The 26,957-nt window shown below is 43.3% G+C and overlaps 1 protein-coding gene across 3 annotated transcripts; it reads right to left on the bottom strand.

The window, feature by feature from the left end:
• Positions 1-1,358: 1,358 nt before the first annotated feature.
• LOC118384578 (chromobox protein homolog 8-like) lies at positions 1,359-22,940 on the bottom strand. Of its 3 annotated transcripts, none has more exons than XM_035771217.2 (6): positions 22,603-22,940; positions 21,453-21,496; positions 18,349-18,414; positions 18,192-18,258; positions 3,327-3,657; positions 1,359-3,201 (listed from the first exon to the last, which is right to left on the bottom strand). In XM_035771217.2, the coding sequence occupies exons 1-6, from the start codon at positions 22,669-22,671 to the stop codon at positions 2,528-2,530; spliced, it is 1,251 nt and encodes a 416-aa protein (XP_035627110.2). In that variant the 5' UTR covers positions 22,672-22,940; the 3' UTR covers positions 1,359-2,527. The 3 variants fall into 3 exon arrangements, with proteins under 3 accessions (XP_035627110.2, XP_035627111.2, XP_035627112.2); XM_035771218.2 differs by having other exon boundaries at positions 3,345-3,657; XM_035771219.2 differs by having other exon boundaries at positions 3,327-3,639.
• Positions 22,941-26,957: the final 4,017 nt, after the last annotated feature.

Here is a 26,957-nt window from a genome sequence, read left to right as displayed (position 1 = left end):
TCCACTCATTACCTATATTAACTGCACCTGTTTGAACTCATTACCTGTATAAAAGACACCTGTCCACACACTCAATCAAACAGACTCCAACATCTCCACAATGGCCAAGACCAGGGAGCTGTGGGGCTCCATGCAAGATCTCACCTCGTGGGGAATCAATGATCATGAGGAAGGTGAGGGATCAGGCCAGAACTACACGGCAGTAATCAATGACCTGAAGAGAGCTGGGACCACAGTCTCAAAGAAAACCATTAGTAATACACTACGCCGTCCTCGATTAAAATCCTGCAGCGCACGCAAGGTCCCCCTGCTCAAGCCAGTGCATGTCCAGGCCCGTCTGAAGTTTGCCAATGACCATCTGGATGATCCAGAGGAGGAATGGGAGAAGGTCATGTGGTCTGATGAGACAGAAATAGAGCTTTTTGGTCTAAACTCCACTCGCTGTGTTTGGAAGAAGAAGGATGAGTACAACCCCAAGAACACCATCCCAACCGTGAAGCATGGAGGTGGAAACATCATTCTTTGGGGATGCTTTTCTGTAAAGGGGACAGGACGACTACACCGTATTGAGGGGAGGATGGATGGGGCCATGTATCGTGAGATCTTGGCCAACAACCTCCTTCCCTCAGTAAGAGCATTGAAGATGGGTCGTGGCTGGGTCTTCCAGCATGGCAACGACCTGAAACACACAGCCAGGGCAACTAAGGAGTGGCTCTGTAAGAAGCATCTCAAGGTCCTGGAGTGGCCTAGCCAGTCTCCAGACCTGAACCCAATAGAAAATCTTTGGAGGGAGCTGAAAGTCCGTATTGCCCAGCGACAGCCCCGAAACCTGAAGGATCTGGAGAAGGTCTGTATGGAGGAGTGGGCCAAAATCCCTGCTGCAGTGTGTGCAAACCTGGTCAAGAACTACAGGAAACGTATGATCTCTGTAATTGCAAACAAAGGTTTCTGTACCAAATATTAAGTTCTGCTTTTCTGATGTATCAAATACTTATGTCATGCAATAAAATGCAAATGAATTACTTAAAAATCATACAATGCGATTTTCTGGATTTTTGTTTTAGATTTCGTCTCACAGTTGAGGTGTACCTATGATAAAAATTACAAACCTCTACATGCTTTGTACGTATGCTCTGCAAAATCGGCAGTGTATCAAATACTTGTCCTCCCCACTGTACTTGGTTCCCTAAGGAACCTGACCCCTAGTGGTGATAAGAGGCAAAAGTAGCTGCAAATGCATTTCCAAAACGGCTGCTAAAATGGACCAGTGAGGACACTTCTGTTACTGCTAACATGTTTTATTCCATGCTAAAATGTTGAGGTAATATCCATCCTGTTATATGAATCTCAAACACAAGTAGATTTTACACTGTATTTCTAGGCATATGGTATAGAGAAGACATTTGACATGTCATTGTGACTAAAGATACATTTTTCAACACGTGACATTTAAATGAGCTTTTACATGTGACATGCGATAAATACAACCGAGAACATTTGCTTCAATTTGCACATTTCCTACTGCAACAATGGTGTAAACTGATTTCTCCTCTTTAGAAATGCACAAAGGCTTTGTGAGAGGGGTGGACTATCAATTGGTAATACAATAATATGCCTTTTTGTTTTGTTTTACCTGGAAGTAAAAACAATACTTCAACGTAGCCAGCCTTCATCTTGAAATGCTGAACTTCTATCCTTTTAGGAATTCCTTCTTTCCTTTCTATTTTTGTCATAGAAATAAACATATTAAATTAAATGAAGGACAAGGCTGTGCGTGATTGACAGGAGACATGCAGAACTTACTGTAAATACGAAGGAAGACAGTCGACTTTATACAAAAGCGTTAGAAAAAGGAGTAAATGAAATGAGACCTAAAAACACATTTGGGAATGAGTGGTGTAAATTGATATCCCCTCTTTAGAAATGCACAAAGGCTTAGCAAGAGGGGTGGACTATCAAATGGTAATACAAAAATAGATTCAGGTAGGCTCTTTAAATTTGAGAAGTAAAATAAAGAAAAACAATACTTCAACGCTAAACTTCTAACCCTCCAGGCATTCCTTCTCTCCTTTCTATTTCTTTCTTTCAAACTAACAAATCGAATGGAGGACAAGGGTGTGCATGACATACAGGACATGCGGAACTTACTGTTAATAGTGAGGAAGACAGACGACAATACAAAAGCGTTAGAAAAAAGAGCAACCGAAATGAGCCTCCTGGAATAAGAGACGTTGGAGAAGTAGTAATGTTATAAATATGACATTCAGGAGTCAACTGCTCTCTCCCTCATCCTCTCTTACTAATCTTCTTTGTGAAAATTACCCGCCAATTCTCTAAGGTACAATACCTCACCAAAACCCTAGTAATTGGTATCAATATATTTTCATAGGCTTTGTAAACATCTTTAATGACAAATTATATTGTGGCTGTTTATCTAAACATGTTCCGAAGTGGTAAATTCAACATATGGGCTGCATTTCATGTATAACCTCACATGTCCTCTAATCCTCTCTCAGAACTCTGTCCTTCAGCTCTTAAAAAACCCTTCAGCTGCCAGGGCCTCTTTGAAAGTTACGGTCAAAGAGTTGATAGTCACATCGGTCACAATCACTTTGCCAGGATTCACTTCTGCGCCACTACTGTCTGGACACTGTGTCACAACCTCTTCACCTTGCTGTTTTGTGTCATTCTCCACCACTTCCTCTGCAACCTCAACATCGGTACAGACCACAGAACCATCAGCCACGGTTTCATCTCCAACATCCACCACTGAAGTGCTATCCCTGTCAATCAGAATATGTCCCCCCATCTCCTCTACCCTGTCAATAAAATAATCTGTCCCCAACCCCTCTACCCTCTCAATAACATTAGCTGTGCCTAACCTTTCTACCTTGTCAATCAAGGTATCTGTCCCCAATTCCACTTCTGTGTCACTGTCCACCAACCTATTGCTAATGTTGTCTTTTGGTCCCTCTGCAGAAACACAGCTCTCTGATTGGTCAGTCCTATCTATTTGTTCCTGTCCAGTTTCAGAGGTCCTACCCTCTGACCTGTACCATGCCCCTGTCACCCTCAACAAGGCCCTGCCCCCCAATGTCTCATCTCCAGAGCCCAGTGCGGAACCACAACCCTCCACTCTGTCAGTCGGCTCCTCCACTTCCTGCTCCATCATGGGAGAGCTGCACTCTGACCGGCTATGCCCTTAAGAGAGAAAGAGACAGGAAATGAGATCAATATACCACAAATAGGACCAATCCTGACCTTCAAAAACCGAGATAAAAAATAGATAATCAAATATTTCATTAAATGTTTGATAGAAAACAAACTGAATAGACTGTTTTCACGTGTGTCTGTTGTTAACTCTGATTCCGGTCTCTCCTCTGCGCCTTGCCATTCATGCTCCATGGGGTCCTGTATGCGGGTCAGTGGTTGGAGGGAATTGTTGTCAGACACAGGTTTGGACACCCTCTGCTTGTTCTTGCGTCTTGCCAGGCGGCGGTAGACGCTCCCTCCCTCCCCCGCCCTGTATGGCAGACTGCCCTGGTCCAGCTCAGAGCCCATGGAGCGCGTAAGGGAGAGGCGCAGACGAGGGGTATCTGGGACTTTGTGTGCACTACGGAGGTCCATGGCATAGATATTCTGTAGGAGAAGAGAAGACTAAAGCCGATGTCACACAAAGCAATCTGGACGCAATTTCTGTTGATTGCAACAAAGTGGCATTTATGATGCTGTGTGTCACCCCAAAAGTTGCCAGCAACTTAGTTGCAACGCAAGAGATAGAAATCAATCCTGTCACGCAACTGACTGTATGCAATGTCCAATCAGGGCGCAGAAAAAAGTTTACATGAGTGGTCATATCGTTCCGTTCGGAACTCCAACCCAGTACGCTAATGGCCAATCTTCAAAAAGGGATTTAGTCTTTGAGATACCGCTACCCGAGGTATAAAAAAAGCACAACCATGTTTTTCCATATCTCTAAGGTCTCCCACACAGTGCCTTCGATAAGTATTTAGACCCCTTGACTTCTTCCACATTTTGTTACAGCCTTGTTCTAAAATGGATGAAAGAAAAAAAATCCTCAGCAATCTACACACTTAATACCCAATAATGACAACGCGAAAACAGGTGTTAGCAAAGTTTTGCAAATACCATATTTACAAAAGTATTCAGACCCTTTGCTATCAGGTTCGATATTGAGCTCAGGTGCATTCTGTTTCCATTGATCATCCATGAGATGTTTCTACAACGTCATTGGAGTCCACCTGTGGTAAATTCAATTGATTGGACATGATTTGGAAAGGCCCACACCTGTCTATATAAAGGTCCCACAGTTGACAGTGCATGTCAGAACAAAATCCAAGCCATGAAGTCGAAGGAATTGTCCGTAGAGCTCTGAGACAGGGTTGTGTCGAGGAACAGATCTGGGGAAGGGTACCAAAATTTAAGGTCCCCAAGAACACAGTGGCCTCCATCATTCTTAAATGGAAGAAGTTTAGAACCACCAAGACTCTTTCTAGAGCTTGCCGCCCGACCAAACTGAGCAATCGGGGGAGAAGGTCCTTGGTCAGAGAGGTGACCAAGAACTAGATGGTTACTCTGACAGAGCTCTAGCGTTCCTCTGTGGAGATAGGAGAACCTTTCGGAAGGACAACCATCCTCAGTAAAAGGCACATGACTGCCCACTTGAAGTTTGCCAAAAGGCACCTAAAGATTCTCAGACCATGGGAAACAAGATTCTCTGGTCTGGTGAAACCGAGATTGAACTCTTTGGCCTGAATGTCAAGCGTCACGTCTGGAGGAAACCTGGCACCACCCCTACAGTGAAGCATGGTGGCAGCATCATGCTGTGGCAAAGTTTTTCAGCGGCAGGTTCTGGGAGACTAGTCAGGATCAAGGGAAAGATGAATGGCGCACAGAGATATTCTTGATGAAAACAGAACAGTCAGGACCTCAGACTTGGGTGAACGTTCATCTTCCAACAGGACAACGACCTTAAGCACACAGCCAAGACAACCCAGGATTGGCTTCGGGACAAGTCTCAATGTCTCAGCCAGAGCCCGGACTTGAACCCGATCGAACATCTCTGGAGAGACCTGAAAATAGCTGTGTAGCAATGCTCCACATCCAACCTGACAGAGCTTGAGAGGATCTGCAGAGAAGAATGGGAGAAACTCCCAAAATATTTTTATTTATTTTTTATTTCACCTTTATTTACCCAGGTAGGCCAGTTGAGAACAAGTTCTAATTTACAACTGTGAGCTGTCCGAGATAAAGCAAAGCAGTGCGACACAAACAACACAGAATTATACATGGAATAAACAAACGTACAGTCAATAACACAATAGAAGTCTATATAGTGTGTGCAAATGAAGTAAGATTAGGGAGGTAAGGCAATAAATAGGCCATAATGGCAAAATAATTACAATTTAGCAATTAAACACTGGAGTGATAGCTGTGCAGAAGATTAATGTGCAAGTAAAGATACTGGGGTGCAAAGGAGCAAAAAATAAATAACAATATGGGTATGAGGTAGTTGGGTGGGCTATTTAAAGATGAGCTATGTACAGGTGCAATGATCTGCAAGCTGCTCTGACACCTGATGCTTAAAGTTAGTGAGGAGGATATGAGTCTCCAGCTTCAGTGATTTTTGCAATTCGTTCCAGTCGTTGGCAGCAGAGAACTGGAAGGAAAGGCAGCCAAAAGGGGAGTTGGCTTTGGGGGTGACCAGTGAAATATACCTGCTGGAGCGCGTGCTACGGGTGTGTGCTGCTATGGTGACCAGTGAGCTGAGATAAGGCGGGGCTTTACCTAGCAAAGACTTATAGATGATCTGGAGCCAATGGGGTTGGCGACGAATATGGGCCAGCCAACGAGAGCATACAGGTGGGTAGTATATAGGGCTGTGGTGACAAAACAGATGGCACTGTGATAGACTACATCCAATTTGCTGAGTAGAGTGTTGGAAAATATTTTGTAAATTACATCGCCAAAGTCAAGGATCGGTAGGACGGTAGGACTGACTGAATACAAACAGTGCAGCTATTCCCTCCGCAAGGCTATTAAACAAGCTAAGCGTCAGTACAGAGACAAAGTGGAATCTCAATTCAACGGCTCAGACACAAGAGGCATGTGGCAGGGTCTACAGTCAATCACGGACTACAAGATGAAATCCTGCCCAGTCACGGACCAGGATGTCTTGCTCCCAGGCAGACTAAATAACTTTTTTGCCCGCTTTGAGGACAATACAGTGCCACTGACACGGCCTGCAACGGAAACATGCGGTCTCTCCTTCACTGCAGCCGAGGTGAGTAAGACATTTAAACGTGTTAACCCTCGCAAGGCTGCAGGCCCAGACGGCATCCCCAGCCGCGCCCTCAGAGCATGCGCAGACCAGCTGGCCGGTGTGTTTACGGACATATTCAATCAATCCCTATACCAGTCTGCTGTTCCCACATGCTTCAAGAGGGCCACCATTGTTCCTGTTCCCAAGAAAGCTAAGGTAACTGAGCTAAACGACTACCGCCCCGTAGCACTCACTTCCGTCATCATGAAGTGCTTTGAGAGACTAGTCAAGGACCATATCACCTCCACCCTACCTGACACCCTAGACCCACTCCAATTTGCTTACCGCCCAAATAGGTCCACAGACGATGCAATCTCAACCACACTGCACACTGCCCTAACCCACCTGGACAAGAGGAATACCTATGTGAGAATGCTGTTCATCGACTACAGCTCGGCATTCAACACCATAGTACCCTCCAAGCTCGTCATCAAGCTCGAGACCCTGGGTCTCGACCCCGCCCTGTGCAACTGGGTACTGGACTTCCTGACGGGCCGCCCCCAGGTGGTGAGGGTAGGCAACAACATCTCCTCCCCGCTGATCCTCAACACGGGGCCCCACAAGGGTGCGTTCTGAGCCCTCTCCTGTACTCCCTGTTCACCCACGACTGCGTGGCCACGCACGCCTCCAACTCAATCATCAAGTTTGCGGACGACACAACAGTGGTAGGCTTGATTACCAACAACGACGAGACGGCCTACAGGGAGGAGGTGAGGGCCCTCGGAGTGTGGTGTCAGGAAAATAACCTCACACTCAACGTCAACAAAACTAAGGAGATGATTGTGGACTTCAGGAAACAGCAGAGGGAACACCCCCTATCCACATCGATGGAACAGTAGTGGAGAGGGTAGCTAGTTTTAAGTTCCTCGGCATACACATCACAGACAAACTGAATTGGTCCACTCACACTGACAGCGTCGTGAAGAAGGCGCAGCAGCGCCTATTCAACCTCAGGAGGCTGAAGAAATTCGGCTTGTCACCAAAAGCACTCACAAACTTCTACAGATGCACAATCGAGAGCATCCTGGCGGACTGTATCACCGCCTGGTACGGCAACTGCTCCGCCCTCAACCGTAAGGCTCTCCAGAGGGTAGTGAGGACTGCACAACGCATCACCGGGGGCAAACTACCTGCCCTCCAGGACACCTACACCACCCGTTGTTACAGGAAGGCCATAAAGATCATCAAGGACATCAACCACCCGAACCACTGCCTGTTCACCCCGCTATCATCCAGAAGGCGAGGTCAGTACAGGTGCATCAAAGCTGGGACCGAGAGACTGAAAAACAGCTTCTATCTCAAAGCCATCAGACTGTTAAACAGCCACCACTAACAGTGAGTGGCTGCTGCCAACACACTGTCATTGACACTGACCCAACTCCAGCCATTTTAATAATGGGAATTGATGGGAATTATGTAAATATATCACTAGCCACTTTAAACAATGCTACCTTATATAATGTTACTTACCCTACATTATTCATCTCATATGCATATGTATATACTGTACTCTACATCATCGACTGCATCCTTATGTAACACATGTATCACTAGCCACTTTAACTATGCCACTTTGTTTACTTTGTCTACACACTCATCTCATATGTATATACTGTACTCGATACCATCTACTGTATGCTGCTCTGTACCATCACTCATTCATATATCCTTATGTACATATTCTTTATCCCCTTACACTGTGTATAAGACAGTAGTTTTGGAATTGTTAGTTAGATTACTTGTTGGTTATCACTGCATTGTCGGAACTAGAAGCACAAGCATTTCGCTACACTTGCATTTAACATCTGCTAACCATGTGTATGTGACAAATAAAATTTGATTTGATTTGATTTAGGATAGTCCATTTTACAAGGGTATGTTTGGCAGCATGAATGAAGGATGCTTTGTTTGCGAAATAGGAAGCCGATTCTAGATTTAATTTTGGATTGGAGATGCTTGGATGTGAGTCTGGAAGGAGAGTTTACAGTCTAACCAGACACCTAGGTATTTGTAATTGTCCACATATTCTAAGTCAGAACCATCCAGAGTAGTGATGCTAGATGGGCGGGCATGTGCAGGCAGCGATCGGTTAAAGAGCATGCATTTAGTTTTACTAGCATTTAAGAGCAGTTGGAGGCCACGGAAGGAGAGTTGTATGGCATTGAAGCTTGTCTGGAGGTTTGTTAATACAGTATCCAAAGAAGGGCCAGAAGTATACAGAATGGTGTCGTCTGTGTAGAGGTGGATCAGAGAATCACCAGCAGCAAGAGCGACATTATTGATGTATACAGAGAAAAGAGTCGGCCTGAGAATTGAACCCTTTGGCACCCCCATAGAGACTGCCAGAGGTCCAGACAACAGGCCCTCCGATTTGACACACTGAACTCTGTCTGAGAAGTAGTTGGTGACTTAGAAATACAGGTGTGCCAAGCTTGTAGCGTCATAACCAAGAAGAATCGGGGCTGTAATCTCTGCCAAAGGTGCTTCAACAAAGTACTGAGTAAAGGGTCTGAATACTATTTTTGTATTAGCAAAAATGTCTAAAAATCTAAATTTTCTTTGTCATTATGGGGTAATGTATTGATGAGGGTGGGAAAACAATGTAATCAATTTTAGAATAAGGCTGTAACCTAACAAAATGTGGAAAAAGTCAAGGGGTCTGAATACATTTTGAAGATACTGTATATGAAATGGATGGTTGTGTAAAAATATTTTACTGCAAAAGTAGTTCAATTTATAATTTGGGACCCCTAAACTCAAACAGTACAGAATAATGCCTGGCTGGAGGGGTGGTGGGCCACATAAACTCATTTAATCCAATATTACAAGCTCTGATATTGCTAACATTTGGAATATGAACAGTCAATTATCTGCCCTGCATACAAAAAGAACCATTAGGACATCTTAAAGCATTTAGGAAATATCACAGGTACAATAGGTGGAAATATCAATGAATGAGGAATGAAACCTCACAACTTTCCAAGTCAAATTTGCTCTCATTCAGTGCTGTATGGTTATGCCTGACAAAAAAGGCATACAGTTACACTTTAATTGATGTTGTGGCTATTGTAAATTGGCTCTAAGGCAAGTGGGCTCAGACACAGAAAACTGTCATGTGCAGACCCTACTCTTGCTACCCTACTCTTCTATTACGTTAGGGGGCCCCCCTAGATTTGCCTCCAAATCCAATTTCAAACAACGATTCAACCACAAATACCAATGATGTTTTCCAATGCCTCGCAAAGAAGGGCACCTATTGGTAGATGGGTAAAAATTGTGGATGGTGTATCAACACACCCAGTCAAAGAGAAGAGTAGTCCTTCCTAACTCAGTTGCCGGAGAGGAAGGAAACCGCTCAGGGATTTCACCATTAGGCCAATGGTGAATGTAAAACAGTTTGAGTTTTACTTAATCTTGAAATCGAGTTCTTACTATGCTATAAGTAGTAAGACAGCACCACTGAATCATATTCAACTATGAAACCACCTAAGTCCTGTCTTTGCCACGGCAGGCAGTGATTGCCCCCTCCCACAAGGGTATAATATGCACTGCCCTGTCGGAGAGTGTCACTCTTGCTTTATTCAGCCACTGTTGTTTATCAAAGCCACCATTCTTATCATCTGTACATTCATCTATACTTATTTTTCGTCTAAACTGAGCAATTTCAGACGGCCTACAACTTCGACCAAATGGCGAAGAACATACAGTACCAGTCAAAAGTTTGGCCACACCTACTCATTCAAGGATTTTTCTTTATTTTTAATATTTTCTACATTGTAGAATAATAGTGAAGACATCAACACTATGAAATAACACATGGAATCCTTTAGTAAACAAAAATGTGTTAAAGAAATTAAAATATATTTTATATTTCAGATTCTTCAAAGTATCCACCCTTTGCCTTGATAACAGTTTTGCACACTCTTGTTATTCTCTCAACCAGCTTCATGGGGTTGTCACCTGGAATGCATTTCAATTAACAGGTGTGCCTTGTTAGAAGTTAATTTATGGAATTTCTTTCCAATCATTTGTGTTGTGACAAGGTTGGGGTGGTATACATATGATAGCCCTATTTGCTAAATGACAGGCCATCATTACTTTAAGACATGAAGGTCAGTCAATGTGGAACATTTCAAGAACATTGAACGTTTCTTCAAGTGCAATTGCAAAAACCATCAAGCGCTATGATGGAACTGGCTTTCATGAGGACCGTCACAGGAAAGGAAGACTCAGAGTTACCCCTGCTGCAGAGGATAAGATCATTAGAGTTAACTGCACCTCAGATTGCAGCCCAAATAAATGTTTCAAGTAATAGACATCTCAACATTAACTGTTCAGAAGAGACTGCGTGGATCAGGCCTTCATCGGTGAATTGCTGCAAAGAAACCACCAATAAAGGACACCAATAACAAGAGACTTGCTTGGGTAAAGAAACACGAGCAATGGACATTAGACAGGTGGAAATCTGTACTTTGGCCTGATGAGTACACGTTTTTTGTTCCAACCGACATGACTTTGTGAGACGTAGAGTAGGTGAACGGATGATCTCCACATGTGTGGTGCCCACTGTGAAGTATGGAGGAGATGGTGTGATGGTGCTTTGCTGGTGACACTGTCTGTGATTTATTTAGAATTCAAGGCACACTTAACTAGCATGGCTACCACAGCATTCTGCAGCGATACACCATCCCATCTGGTTTGCGCTTAGTGGAACTATGATTTGTTTTTCAACAGGACAATGACTCAACACACCTCCAGGCTTTGTAAGGGCTATTTGACCAAGAAGGAGAGTGATGGAGTGCTGCATCAGATGACCTGGTCTCCACAATCAAGCAACTTCAACCCAATTGAGATGGTTTGGGATGAGTTGGACTGCAGAGTGACGGAAAAGCAGCCAACAAGTGCTCAGCATATGTGGGAAATCCTTCAAGACTGTTGGAAAAGCATTCCAGGTGAAGCTGGTGGAGAGAATAACAAGAGTGTGCAAAGCTGTCATCAAGACAAAGGGTGGCTAATTTGAAGAATCAAAAATACATGTTGATTTGTTTAACACTTTGTTGGTTGCTACATGACTCCATATGTCTTATGTCATAGTTTTGATGTCTTCACTATTATTCTACAATGTAGAAAATAGTCAAAATAAAGAAAACCCTTGAATGAGTAGGTATGTCCAAACTTTTGACTGGTACTGTGTATATATATTTTTCTTTAGATTCCTTCAACATCGGTCCGTTTAGTAGCCTGAGTCAGCTTGCTTGCTAGCCACTCTTAGCTAGTGGTCCTTCTAGCTAGCTAGCTAATGCGTCGCACTTGCAGGAGACCAAAGATTCTGAGGTCATTATTAAATAATCGCCTCCCCAATCACACTCAAAGAGTGTTCTAAAGCTTTGAGTGAAGGTATCAGAGGGATTCCATCAGGTTTTTCAATTATTTTTTCTCCTCAGGCAGAGATGTCGTTCCCTCCCGGGATAAAATAGTGCTTCAAGTGCAAGGCACACATGTCGGGGAGGGAAGTCACAGAGACTGCGCCCGATGGCTTGGACCAGAGCACGGACGGAGCTGGCTCTTACGGACCCCTTCTTATGTATCCACTGCTCTGGGGTTCCTCTGCCTTCCCTCCATCATCAAGTGCAGCTGGTCTCTATCTCTCCACCACCCAGCTCGTCCCGTATAGCTCCCGCGAGGCTACAGACGAGGGGGTGAGGTGCAGCTCTCCAATACTCGACAGTCTCCACACCTCTGCCCTTCCCGAACCTGCTGCTTATTTCGAGGATGCGGCACACCGGGAGCTGAGAGACTTCCATGCCAGCCAATGGGACGCCTATGGAGATCCTGGCTCAGATGAAAGGGCTCAGAGTGAGGAAGAGACATAGAGGAAGAGGACAATGAGGAGACGCCGGCTGCCCCTCCGATCTCTGACAAGGACCCTTACAACAAGGAGTTCATGGAGGTCCTGGGCAGGGCTGTGACTAAGCTAGGCCTATCCACAACCAGCCCCTGAAACCATGTTGGCAGGGGCTTACTTCCCACAGTCAGTCACCCAGTCTCTGGCCAGATACCCAGCCCCGCCCTAGACCCTCCACTGTTCTCAGATGTCAGGAATGAGGTGAGGCGATCCTGGGAGAAGCCACAACAGACACGCTCTTCCATCCAGAGCTTCAACTCATGGTCCAGGATCGACAGAGCCCAAGCTGGGGTATCTGTCCATGCCCCTGCTCAAAGAAACCATAGCCTCACACCTCTCAGTAGCCTCTGCGGCAGTGAAGCCGCAGCTATCATCCAGAGAATGACGTATTATCGCTTCCCTGGCGGAGAAGTCTTACAAGGCAGCCGGTCAAGTCAGCAGCCATGTTGAAGACCATGGCCATCCTCCAGGCCTACCAGGCCAAGCTCCTCCGGGACATGGAACGGCAGGCTACTCCAGAGATTCACTCTACACATGACGAGGTGTGCTGCCCAGGACATAGGCAGAATCATAGGATTCTTGGTCATGATACACCGTCACTTGTGGCTCAATCTCACCCAAATGTCAGAAAGGGTGAAGAACGTGCTGCTGCATGCTCCTGTCACAGTATTTGGGCTATTCAGGCCTATCGTGGAGACCATCACACACAAGTTTGAGCAGCAACAGAAGGGCTCTGCAGCCTTCAAGGCTATCATGCCACTCAGGCCCCGGGCTCCTTTCCCTGCCCCATCCCAACCAGCCTCGACCAAGACAGGGGAGGCTCGCCATTGCTCTGTGAGTGCTTCCCAGGCCCAGGACAGACCCACTCAGACGCCTGAGGTGTCCCACGCTGGTGCGAGAGGCTAGAACTGCAATCCTTTCCGCCCTCAGCAACAGCACGCTGCCCAGGAGTACAGAGTGGATAAACCACTGAGGGCCTGTGAGCCTTCCTGTGAGGGACTTTGTGTTGTATCCTATAGTCAGAGAATCCTGCTCCACTCCTGGTAGCAACATGAAAGAGAAGACTAGCTACACATTGCCCACTGCCAGCAAAAGCCGCCCGGTATATGTCCACACAAGACACACACTTCCACTCATCCCTCCAGCGCACACTATGTGTACACACTCCTGTGTCTCCCATCCATTCTCCTTTCCACTCGTTCTTATGAGTGCCATGGCCTTAGACAAAGATTATATGAGTACAAGGCAAAACATAGGGCTGGGACAGTTAGGTTTCACAGAGACACACAGTTTAATTCCAGTCATACAGCAGCCTCTGCCTGTGACTTGGCTAAACAGTCAAAAATATAAATCGTCAAACTGCACAGCAGCCTCTGCCTGTAGCCCAGTTAGCTATTCCAAATCAAATGACAGCCCTGCCCTCTCTAATAGAAAGAGCAGACCTGTCCAGCAGACTGAGTGTATGGAAACACGAATGCACAGCTTCCCCTTAGGTAATGAATACAATTGGGAAAGGTTACGTGTTGCAGTTCGCTGGTGTCACGCCCACGACAGTTTCAGCTCAAGCGGCCCCTATTCTAGAACAGGAAATAACCTTGTAGGAAAAGGAGCTATTCGCTCAGTGATGGAAGCAGACAAAAACACGGATCATTTTCAGCCATATTTTCACGTGCCAAGAAAGACAGTGGCATGAGACTGATCTTAGATTTGAGGGTGTTGAATAAATCATTACAAAAACTTTTCGCATGTTAACACTATTCAAAGTAGTCAGACAGACAGGATACGGATATTGTGCTATCTAGACGACTGTCTTATAATAGCGAAGTCGAGAGAATTGGTCGAGACACACACCAGGATAGTGATAAATCATATCCACAATCTGGTTTTCCTGATAAACTGTGAAAAGAGTTCTCTCACTCTTCACCAACAAACAAGCTTCTTAGGCTTGGAACTGAACTCTACGCACTCACGTCTAACAGTCACCAGACAGAGGTGCATTCTGACTGCAGCATGCACACTCCACCGGAGCCGTACTTTCAGGGCTCGCCGGGTTATGGTTTTACAGGGGCTGATGGTTGTAGCATCAGCAGTTTTACCACTTGGCCTATTACGCATGAGACCTATCCAACAATGGTTTATAAGCCAACGCATTCATCCGAACAGAGACCGTTATCGAATGATAACCATTACGTGGCAATGTCACCACAGCCTATCCTTCTGGCAAATCCCAAGGATACTCTCAGCTGGGTCCAGTAGTCTTGCAGGTTGTCATAAAGACCGACACCTCCCTGAAGGGATGGGGGGGGCAGTTTGCGATGGACGCATAACGAACGGTCAGTGGGAAGAACACAAATCTTCATATAAATGTTTTGGAGCTGGAAGCGATTCGGCTGGTTCTATTACATTTTGCCCCCAGGAGAGGCAAAATTCGCAAAATTCGCAAAATTTTCGAATGAATCACGTTCTGATTCATTCCAACAACTCAACCTTGATCGCGTACGTCAATTGCCAGGGCGGAGTCCGCTCACTGGCCATGCCCCAAGTGGCATCACGGATCATCTGTGGGCACACACACACACACCTGCGCTCACTGTCAGCAGCGCACATTCCAGGCCAGTTGAATCTAGGTGCAGACCTATTGTCGAGAGGATAGCCTCAGTCTGTGGAGTGGCGTATCCAGCCACAGGTGATAGAGGTGATTTGATGCCAGTTTGGACGAGCCTTACCAAGAAAACACTGAATGTTCCTCATTGGCCTAGTTTCAGTTTTTGCTTAAATCATCTTGAAAATCTATAACAGGACTTGAAAATGGCTGTCTAGCAAAATTCAACAACCAACTTGACAAAGCTTGAAGAATAAACAAATAAATAATGTGCTAATCCAGGTGTGCAAAGCTCTTAAAGACTCACAGCTGTAATCACTGCCAAAAGAGATTCTAACATGTATTGACCTTGTCAACACTTATGTAAATGAGATATTTCTGTACTTTATTTTCAATATATTTGCAACAATTTCTAAAAACATGTTTTCACGTTGTCATTATGGGGTAGTGTGTAGTAGATATGTGAGAGAAAAAAAAAAATCAATTTTGAATCCAGCTTGTAACAAAATGTTAAATAAATCAAGGGGTATGAATACTTTCTGAAGACACTGTATAAAAAGGCAGCAGACTGCTTGGGATGGCAACACCACAAGCCTATGAGTGTCAATGAGGCAACTGGGAGGCTCCAATGAAAGGAACGAGAATCATCCAAGAGAATCATCCGACCCTGGACTCTGGCACCCTCTCCCTAGTTCTTCAACTTGCCCTCACCTCCAGGATTGGGCTCTTAAGTCACATCCTTATCATTTAGAAGTGAGCTTTGATTCATTGCTAGTACAATACGTCTGCCTGAATCGAACATGACCTTCCTCTGGCTCACTGCATTTGTGATGCACATTGGGATGTTCCAGTGCACTCTTATACTGTTCAGGTTGAGCTGCTTCTTCCAGACAATCATGTCCACCATCCTGGCTGTCTGCCCTGGAGTTGCCATATATGTTGACTTTTTGACATTATGGTGAGGATGCAACCACACGTCACAAGCGCATAAGGTTCACTACAATGAACCAACACAACCTGACACTCATTGACAAGAAATACCATCAACTTAGTGGGCATGTCATAGGAATTGCACTGATATGCCCATTCCACCATCAGTTCTCTCCTCAGGCAGTTACTAGAGACAGAGACACCATGGAACTGGACTGCCTCATGTCAGGAGGCCATTCAACAGCCAACATGCTGTCTGGAAATTGATGGCGTGCATTGCCCTCCTACCTATTTAGCTACCAACCATGGCTGGCCAGCCCATGTGACACCTGAAATGGGCTGCATCGTAAAGAATGAGCTCTCATGCTGGGGTGACATATGCACTGGTCTGGAAAACTGTGCAGTAATTCCAACATACCTATAAAGAAAATATGCCATTTATGGCAAACAAGAGGCACATCAGGATGGTAAAACTTGCTGTATGTGATTGTTTATAGTGGCTGGGGATTGACTGAGATAGTGGTCTTTGTGCACCGTGCTTGATCAGCTCCACTTCCTCTGCAACCCACCAACTGTCCATCAATGCCCATGTACATGTGTCTGGAGCTGTGCAATATCCAGTTAGTCAATGGGTCTCATTGGCATACAAGCTGCATTTGCTGACTGCCTATACTGAACTATAGAAATGGAAACTCATCCCCACCCCCACAGCCCCAATACCCCGCCAGTCATACAGGAAGGATATTGTGCAAGCTGGTCAGGCCCCAGAACTACAACCACCAATGGCTACTTTGTCTCCTCACCCTGTTAGGACACACCCATGTCCTGGTCACCTCAGAGACTTTGAATCAACGTTGCACATTTCGTTTTATTGGGGAAAAGAGGGCTGTAAATATACAGTGCATTCAGACCTCTTGACTTTTTCCACATTTTGTTATGTTACAGCCTTATTCTAAAATGTATTAAATCGTTTTTTCCCCTTATCAATCTACACACAATACACCATAATGAGGAAGCAAAAACAGTTTTTTGGGAATATTACATTTGCATAAGTATTCAGACCCTTTACTCAGTACTTTGATGAAGCAGCTTTGGCAGCGATTACAGCCTCGAGTCTTCTTGGGTATGACACTACAAGCTTGGCACACCTGTATTTGGGGAGTTTCTCCCAATCTTCTCTGCAGATCCTCTCAAGCTCTGTCAGGTTGGATGGGGAGAGTCGCTACACTGAAAGACATCCCCACAGCCACTGAAAAACATCCCCACAGCATGATGCTGCCACATCCATGCTTCACCGTAGGGATGGTACCAGGTTTCCTCCAGACGTTACGCTTGGCATTCAGGCCAAAGAGTGCCATCTTGGTTTCACCAGACCAGAGAATCTTGCTTCTCATGGTCTGAAAGTCCTTTAGGTGCCTTTTGGCAAACTCCAAGTGGGCTGTTGTGCCTTTTACTGAGGAGTGGCTTCCATCTGGCCACTCTACCATAAAGGCCTGATTGTGCTGCAGAGATGGTTGTCCTTCTGTAAGGTTCTCCCATCTCCACAGAGGAACTCTGGAGCTCTGTCAGAGTGACCATCGGCTTCTTGGTCACCTCCCTGTCCAAGGCCCTTCTCCCCCGATTGCTCAGTTTGGCCTTGCGCCCAGCTTGAGGAAGAGTCTTGGTGGTTCCAAACTTCTTCCATTTAAGAATAATGGAAGCCACTGTGTTCTTGGGGACCTTCAATGCTGCAGAATTTTTTTTGTGTACCCTTCCCCAGAACTGTGCCTCGACACAATCCTGTCTCAGAGCTCTACGGACAATTCCTTTGACCTCATGGCTTGGTTTTTGCTCTGACATGCACTGTCAACTGTGGGACCTTATATAGACAGGTGTGTGCCTTTCCAAATCATATCCCATCAATTGAATTTACCACGGGTGGACTCCAATCAAGTTGTAGAAACCTCTCACAGATGATCAATGGAAACAGGATGCACCTGAGCAAAATGTCTAGTCTCATAGCAAAGGGTCTGAATACTTACATAAATAAGGTATCTGTTTTTTATTACATTTGCAAACATTTCTAAAAACCTGTTTTCACTTTGTTATTATGGGGTATGTGTGTAGATTGATTAGGAAATGTTTTTATTTAATCCTTTTTAGAATAAGGCTGTAACGTAACAAAATGTTGATGATGCAACCATGATGACAAGATTGGACATTGCATGCAATTTCAATTGCGTTTGAACTGCTTCATGTATCAGCAAAGTTGCTTGAGATGACACATAAATTGCTTTGTGTGACGCAGGCTTAAGATAAAAGTATATTAAGTTAAGTTTAGTCATTTTTGTAATTGCTATGTTAATGTAACGGACATAAAAATGGATTAAGAAAGTGGATGTTCTGGACAAGGAGAAAGGTAAGCGCTGTACCCGCAAGACGAGTCTCCGTGGTCTGAGTCCTTTCCTACGGTATGCCAGGGCTCGGTCCTTCTCCTCCCTGATAAGACACAGAGAATATGAAATTGCAATGGCTGGAGCAAAAGTATTATGCAGTATTCATACTAACAGCACTCTCAGTACTACTCACTTCTCTTCATAAGCCAGCACCAGGCGTGGGTCCAGTATGTGGTCCTCTGGTTCCCAGGTGCTATACCTGTAAAACAATCACGCTCTATAAGCACTGTTTATGCAGGATCATCATAGCATGATACCCTTGAATAAGGCAAGGAGGTACAATGACAGGAGTTGTTATAGAATCATATGTGAACTTTCAATGGATTTATGTATAGAGACTGCTAGCGGTTATACCTTACCTTTTAAAACCCTGGCAGAATGTAAATTGTCAATAGCTATCATTACAAATACACCAAATCAATCACCAGACACATTTAAATGTCAACCTCTATTGTGCAAGTGAGTCGTTCTGGAATTTGTTATGGTTTCCCCACTTGTCTCGACTCCTGAGGTGTATACTGCTAAGCGGGATAGAGGAGCTAGCGAGCTAACTATGGTCCATTCTGAGTTCAACTCTCGATAACTGTTGACACGAAGGTGGCTCACCTTTTAGCCAGGTAAATTTATATGGCAACAAATACTTTAGCTCTAACCTGCTCTGGGGCAGGCTAACTTCACTTTATCCTAAATGAAGTGCTTGAGCTGAGAGTTGAGGACCAAATCAGAATCCCTCCCTCTTGCAAAGAGCAAGTCATCATCCCCTTCATTCTCCGAAACCAGTTAAGAGGACTGACTTAATTTTTTATTGTGTTAATAATATTCAAATACCCTACAGTATCTCATTACACATTTAGTCATGTGTAGTGAGAATTTGAAACGTCACACACAGTAAAATTTTCATATGACTTAATACAATCATTTTATCGATAGGTGTGGGGGGAAAAAGGGTGCTCGTGCACCCAAAGACAGCATTAACAATTGTGTAATAAAAGACACCACTTCTAATAACCTATTTCACACCATAGCCTGCTGAATTTGCAGGATAAGTTCTTTCATTTCAGCAAAAAACGTCAAATGTGGCACAGACTTGCTGATGGATTCCTGTTTCAGCATTTTATCAATGAAGATTTCGGCGTTCGACTAGTCACGTGCGACATACAAGCGCAGTTACAAACCTGGCTGGAGTTAGCGGCAGCTGAAGAATCTAAATGCATGGTCGTAACATGGATGAAGCCTGAGCTGGAATATGAAGCTTAGTGAAGCTAGCTAGCTTTCGAAAATCCTGAGTAGATCTAGCTAGCGTCGTAGTATACCCCTCTATTTCTATTGAAAGTGTTGGTAAACAAGGGTACCCTTCAGTTTTAGATGCGTGCGGAATCGGATTAACGCTGGATCTGGACGGACTCTTCACATTACGAAAATGCACCAAATGGCGTACGGTGGTTGCCAGTTCTCCTGTCAGTGTACTTCCTTGATTAAGGAAATCGGAATTAGGGGTGTAAATATAAGATGCACTTTAACCAATGATATGAGGTTTTTACTAAGACATCAGAAGCAGAGGGAACATTACAGTGCCTTCAGAAAGTATTCACACCCGTTGACTTATTCCACATTTTGTTGTGTTACAGACTGAATTCAAAATGGATTAAATATATTTTCTCACCCATCTACACACAATACCCAACAAAACATGTTTTTAGACATTTTAATTTACATAGGTATTCAACCCCCTGAGTCAATACATGTTAGAATCACCTTTGGCAGCGATTTCAGTTGTGATTCTTTCTGGGTAAGTCTCTTTCCACACCTGGATTATGCAAAATTTGCCCATTATTGTTTTCAAAATTATTTAAATTCTGTTAAATTGGTTATTGATCATTGCTAGACAACCATATTCAAATCTTGCTATAGATTTAAGTCAAAACTGTAACTCGGCCACTGGCCTTGTGTTTTAGGTTATTGTCTTGCTGAAAGGATGAATTCATCTCCCAGTGTCTGGTGGAAAGCAGACTGAACTAGCTTTTCCTCAAGGATTTTGCCTGTGCTTAGCTCCATTCCATTTTTTAATCCTGAAAAACTCCCCAGTCCTTAACGATTACAAGCATACACATAACATGATGCAGCCACCACTATGCTTGAAATTAGGAGAGTTGTACTCATTAATGTGTTGGATTTTTTGCAAACATAACACTTCGTATTCCGGACAAAAAAGTTCATTGCTTTGCCACATTTTTTGCAGTGTTACTTTAGTGCCTTGTTGCAAACAGGATGCATGTTTTGGAATATGTTTTATTCTGTACAGGCTTCCTTCTTTTCACTATGTCAATTAGGTTAGTATTGTGGAGTAACTACAACGTTGTGGATCCATCCTTAGTTTTCTCCTATCACAGCCATTAAAATGTTTTAAAGTCACCATTGGCATCATGGTGAAATCCCTGAGCGGTTTCCTTCCTCTCCAACAACTAAGTTAGGAAGGACACCTACATTTTTTTGACCCATCTACCAATAGGGGCCCTTCTTGGCGAAGCATTGGAAAACTTCCCTGGTCTTTGTGGTTTAATCTGTGTTTGACATTCACTGCTCACTGGAGGGACCTTACAGATAACTGTATGTGTACAGTACAAAGATGAGGTAGTAATAAATAAATAAAAGTTCAACACTATTATTGCACACAGAGTGAGTCCAAGCAACTCATTATGTGACTTGTTAAGCAAATGTTTACTTATTTAGGCCATAACAAAAGGGTTGAATACTTATTGGCACATTTGCACTTCATTTGTAAACTTTTCTAAAAATATAATTCTACTTTGATATTATTATTATTTTTTTTAGTTTTTTTACCTTTATTTAACCAGGCAAGTCAGTTAAGAACATATTCTTATTTTCAATGACGGCCTGGGAACAGTGGGTTAACTGCCTGTTCAGGGGCAAAACGACAGATTTGTCAGCTCGGGGGTTTGAACTCACAACCTTCCGGTTCCTAGTCCAACGCTCTAACCACTAGGCTACGCTGCCACCCCAAAATTATGGGGTATTGTGAACAAAAAAAAAAATTTTTTTTTTAAATTCAGGCTGTAACAGTTACAGCAAAATATGGAAAAGGTCAATCAATGGGTGTAAATAATTTCTGATGGCACTATATGTACCCAGGTCAGTGGGAGGATAAAACATCAGTCATACATACATGACTCATAAACATTTGTAATGCATTCGCTAATTAATGAGAAGAATACTTACTTTGGTGGCCATCCCTGCCACTTCAATAAGTATTCCACATTACCCTAAGAAGCAAAAGAGAAAGGCACATTTAGCAAGAGAGCAAATAACACAATTAGTACTCTTTGCACGGTAGTTCATGGAGCATAAAAAGATGACTGTCGCTGTAAAGGGTCGGAGTGGAGAGTCGAGATCATTGGGGTAATTTAACATTTTCAAATGGAGATTGTACGAGATGACGTCAATGTAAAGGCCTCGAACTCTACTATTGTGATGACGTGATCGCACATGGATGGTTTTATGTAAAATAGTTTTATTGAACGTCAAAAAGCGATGGAAATAGGTAGGACTTTACATGTAAACAACTTGTATTGCGCAACGTGCTGCACATCGAAGGTCTCCGCTTTGGACCACCCATTGACAAAATATAATTGTACGGCGTGCGTGTATAGAATACTCAATACATAGAATGAAACATTACTGTATTATAATCTTCCATTTTCAAACCAACTTTACCACATTAAAGCACAAGTAAATGCATAGTAAGATTCATACCATAAAAAAACAAAAACATAGGCTCATTGTGATGATCATACTACAACAACATAATATGACTATATTGAATGGATCATGCGAGGTGTAACATTACGCAGCAGTTTTTGTTCTCACGCAGATACCCCAATCCATCATCCCGTCCTCTGTTCTCCTCCTGTTGGCGTAATTTACAAAAAAACTGCGTAGCTCACACACATTGGCCGCGCGGACAATCCCACCAGTGATACCCCACGATGGAGACCCGATTTTGGTAAACACACCCCTTCTACATTTTACTACTTGAGGTAGTAGTCTATATTCAGAACATACAACATACACAAACCAAGGAAAGCGAAAAGATTCCACAATCTCTTTATTCAAAATGATGTAGCCAACAGGCAACATTCTGTGCAGAATATATTATCAACTTTTTGCGTGTTATAATTAGCAGCTTTCACGCAGCAGAATGACAATATTAATATATTGCGTAAACTACGGAAAGTGCGTAGCAATACTTTTGTGTAATGGCTGATATAGACTGTGTAAGAATACAGGTAGAACATCGGCTGTTAAAACCAAAAGACACCAATGATAGGTAGACTACATTTCTATTCGCAAGCACGGCTACATTGCTTACCTTTCTGACTCTCTTCTTGGTTATTGATTCAACTGCAAACACTTGTTCGCCTATAGATGACAGTTCCATCGCTCCGAGGCTGCTAGTCGCACGCTCAAAACAGGGAACGCGGATTGTTTCTCGTTCTTTCCAAGACAAATCCCCCCAAATCCCCCAAACTCACCGCAGCGGCTAAAACAAGCTTTTTACCTACTCTACAACCATATTCTATTCTTTGAGTCTTTATCACTTACTCACATGCAAGTATTAGATAGTTGAGCGGTATTTTAGGTTCTCTTTCTGAGTTTTAAAAATCTGCGACACATCACTGCCTGGCGCGTGCTTCAGTCAAGCGCGCTCCCTCTGACTCTGGTACGATGCGCCGAGCCCCCAATAATGGACAGAGAAGAAGAGGCTAAAGCGAGAGGGTTTACTTCGCTCAAAATCTGTCCCACGAATATCAGACCACGAAGTGAGTATTTTTTGCTCATTTGCTACGTGAGGATTATTTGATAGAATTTAACTTTCGTAATGGTTAGGTTGTTGCGAATGCACTGATATAAGTGGACACACGTGGTATTCCGTCAACTTTTAAAAAACTACTTTATATTGGAGTTGTGCCTCTTGTTCACACGCGTATCTGCCCTCTCATTGGCTAGAATGGCCCCACCTGATCTCGCCTCCTCCCGATGCCTTCCATCTTTGAGGACATGTATTTCGATTGTTGGAGTGGTCACTCGACTATCTTGTCAATAGCACGCCTGGGTCTTTCACTATTGCAAAACACAGTATTTCAAGAATATGAGTATTATTCTATAAACTCTTAAATGCGTTTTATGGGTTGTTTTCTTTAAATACCATTGAGGAACATCTGTCGAATTTTTGGCACATGATTGTTTTCCATCTTGTTAAAATATCAAGGAGAATGATCTAATGTCAAAATAGTTCCAGGTCCCATGTGATGCTAGGCTATCTGTTATCAAGCTACATGCCTCTATCCCGAATTAATAGGAAAGATAGGCACCATCTCATGTAATAATTTTAGCACCTATTTTGTTTCCCTATTCATATGGAATTGATGCATAAACTGTAACTTGATCTACACAACAGATGGCATGAAACATAGGCTCATCTCAACATTGAACCAACAGAGAACATGCTTTAAATCTCTTAAAATAATTGGGGATCTGATATCCAGAAGGTGTCTGTGCACCTATTTGTGTGATGGTTAGGGAATTATATAGTATATTGCAAGAATCTGGGACTAGGACAGTGTAGTTTTATGTAACAGTTGAATGGACAGGAAAGATCTGAATTGGAAATTAAAGCCTTCTGCAGTTTGGCTGGGGAATGTCTACACCTCCAGCTGTATGCAAAAATGGTTCCAAATATGGCACTCCGGCCATTAATTACACAGCAAGGGGCTTCTAAAATAGCTAAAAGAAGACATATTTCTTCTACAGTACATGTAACCAAAAAACAAACAAGATAAGTACAAGATTGGAAAAATTACAATGGTTTCTAAAGGAAATAGGATGATGTTTTTCAACCAAAATATGTATAGCCTCATTAAATAATAATTTAATTGATAACACAAATAATTTGCATACACAGACTTGCCCCAACCACACTCTTATTGTAGGGTAATTTGATAGAATGTTTATTTCATTTCGCCATGTACAACACACAGTGGTGACCCGCCATTCCCGACAGGCCCTCTATTTTTTTTGTTGTGTGCCTGTTTTGCAAAATCTACGGGGAGAGCTCAAAAATTCAAGCCCCTTGGGTGCTGCCATAGAGTTACATTAGAAGTGCCCTTCCAAGAAGTCTCAAGGTTATTGGCCACAGATAAAATTACGTCAAATCATGTTATATCAGTAGCTTTGATTGGACTGATAATGTCTACATCATATTTAAAAAATCTTAGCTAGCAAGCTAGCAGTCATCATCATGAATTAAGTCGACAATCTACTGGCAAATCCCTTTCAATTTTTGTCATATGAAGATAAATTATGAAGAGAAATGATAGATAATACGTATTGGTGCTCATCGGCCATTGGACATAAACAATACACAACAAGTTGGAAATCGCAAATTCAACAATGAGTGGTTTGGAAGGAATTGGTGGCAAACTGCAAGCATTGCAAAGCAATCACTAGCATGCTATTCAGGGGAGTGGATGTGTGATCCAAGTCAAGGTTTAAGGGTCTCTTTTCCAAGCTTAAAAGGATAAACATTCAACATTGGCCATGCTGTCAATCCAGCATGACTTCTGACGCTTTCAAAACAACTGGAAACTCGGAACTGGGTTAAAATATCAGACTTCAGTGAGTTTAAGACAACTGGGAACTCGTAAAAAAACTGTCTCTGACTGGGAAAATACGTTTTGAAGGGTCATCCAACTCAGAATTCCAAGTCGGGAACTCAGGCCTCTTTCTAGAGCTCCGCCCTGAAGATTACTGACGTCATTAGACCTCACTTTTTTCCGAGTTCCCAGTTGTCTTGAAAGCACCATAAATCCAGAGAATGCCAGACTTTGATAATAAAATTTGCCCACAAAGGACTGCCGCGCCACCTTCCTGTTCAAGTGAGCACAGCACAACAAGGTGAGAATTTTTTTTATTGTATGCTGCTGCATAAATGATGTAATATGCCAGGGATATATGTATACTGTAGCGAAGAAAACATTCTAAGCGTATGTTGTGTAGTAAGCTGTTAGTAGACTATGTGCCTCACCCTAATAATTTGGTCGCTTTTCCTCTCATAATTTAGCCTACTGTTCTGATCTGGTGGTGCACATGTACATGCACATGTTTTAGAGAAATGTCATCATCAAATATTGTAAGAGCTTTCATTGTCTGCTTATATACCCCCTGACTTGGAATACTGTAAGAACGGCCCATGTTCTAAATTCTGTCACTGTACATTTCAAAAGTGCTGAATAAATGAATAATACATAAATCATTAAATAGTACCCACAAAACACCAGTCTCAACGTCAACAGTGAAGAGGCGACTCCGGGATGCTGGCCTTCTAGGCAGAGTTGCAAAGAAAAAGCCATATCTCAGACAGGCCAATAAAAATAAAATATTAAGGTGGGCAAAAGAACACAGACACTGGACAGAGGAACTCTGCCTAGAAGGCCAGCATCCCAGAGTTGCCTCTTCACTGTTGACTTTGAGAAGGGTGTTTTGCGGGTACTATTTAATGAAGCTGCCAGTTGAGGACTTGTGAAGCATTTGTTTCTCAAACTAGACACTGTAATGTACTTGTCCTCTTGCTCAGTTGTGCACCGGGGCCTCCCACTCCTCTTTCTATTCTGGTTAGAGCCAGTTTGCACTGTTCTGTGAAAAGAGTAGTTAACAGCGTTGTACGAGATCTTCCGTTTTTAAAATGATAAACTTGGATTAACTAACACAACGTGCCATTGGAACACAGGAGTGATGGTTGCTGATAATGGGCCTCTGTACGCTGATGCAGATATTCCATTAAAAATCTGCTGTTTCCAGCTACAATAGTCATTTACAACACTAACAATAGCTACAATGTATTTCTGATCAATTATATGTTATTTTAATGGACAAAAAATTAGCTTTTCTTTCAAAAACAAGGACATTGCTAAGTGACCCCAAACTTTTGAATGGTAGTGTTTTTGAAAAGGCAGTAAATGAGTCTGAATGAACTGTTTCACTGCCAGACAAGGCTCCACTGATAGCCAGGTGAAGCAGTGGTAAGGTGTTGGGACTGCTGTTGGGACAGCTTTATGTAGGCCCTAACAGTTTGTGGGCACCGTTTGTCACCGTTAAAGACCAATGCATGTATTGTTTAGTGTTGTGTTGTGTGGTGGCCTTGCTGGCATGCATCTAAAACATTTTTTTTTTAGTTTACCCCACCAATATGTATATGCTAAAATCTCCACTGATAACACAGATAACATACACAGTAGCACTATTGGGTATAGAAGCGGCAGCTTGGTAGCCTAGTGGCTAGAGCGTTGGACTAGTAACCAAAAGGTTTCATGTTCAAATCCCCGAGCTGACAAGGTACAAATCTGTCGTTCTGCCCCTGAACAGGCAGTTAACCCACTGTTCCTAGGCCGTCATTGAAAATAAGAATTTGTTCTTAACTGACTTGCCTAGTTAAATAAAGGTAAAAATAAAAAAGCCAATATCCACAAGCTGCCAGTCCACAAGGCCCTAGTTCAGCTATAATAGACCAATGAAAATGCAATGGACAGTAAACAAATGCAGTGTTTACCTTCGGTTGACATGGCTTAAATCCAAGAGTTATGATGATTGGCTGATTGACTGACTGTGAAGTCTGTAATTTGTATGTGGGCCTCTGGGAGACATCACTCACCTCTAGTAGATGTCCTC

The sequence above is a fragment of the Oncorhynchus keta genome, chromosome 5 (genome assembly GCF_023373465.1).
Source record: "Oncorhynchus keta strain PuntledgeMale-10-30-2019 chromosome 5, Oket_V2, whole genome shotgun sequence".
NCBI classification, from domain to species: domain Eukaryota; kingdom Metazoa; phylum Chordata; class Actinopteri; order Salmoniformes; family Salmonidae; genus Oncorhynchus; species Oncorhynchus keta.
This window is presented reverse-complemented; position numbering and strand designations above follow the sequence as displayed.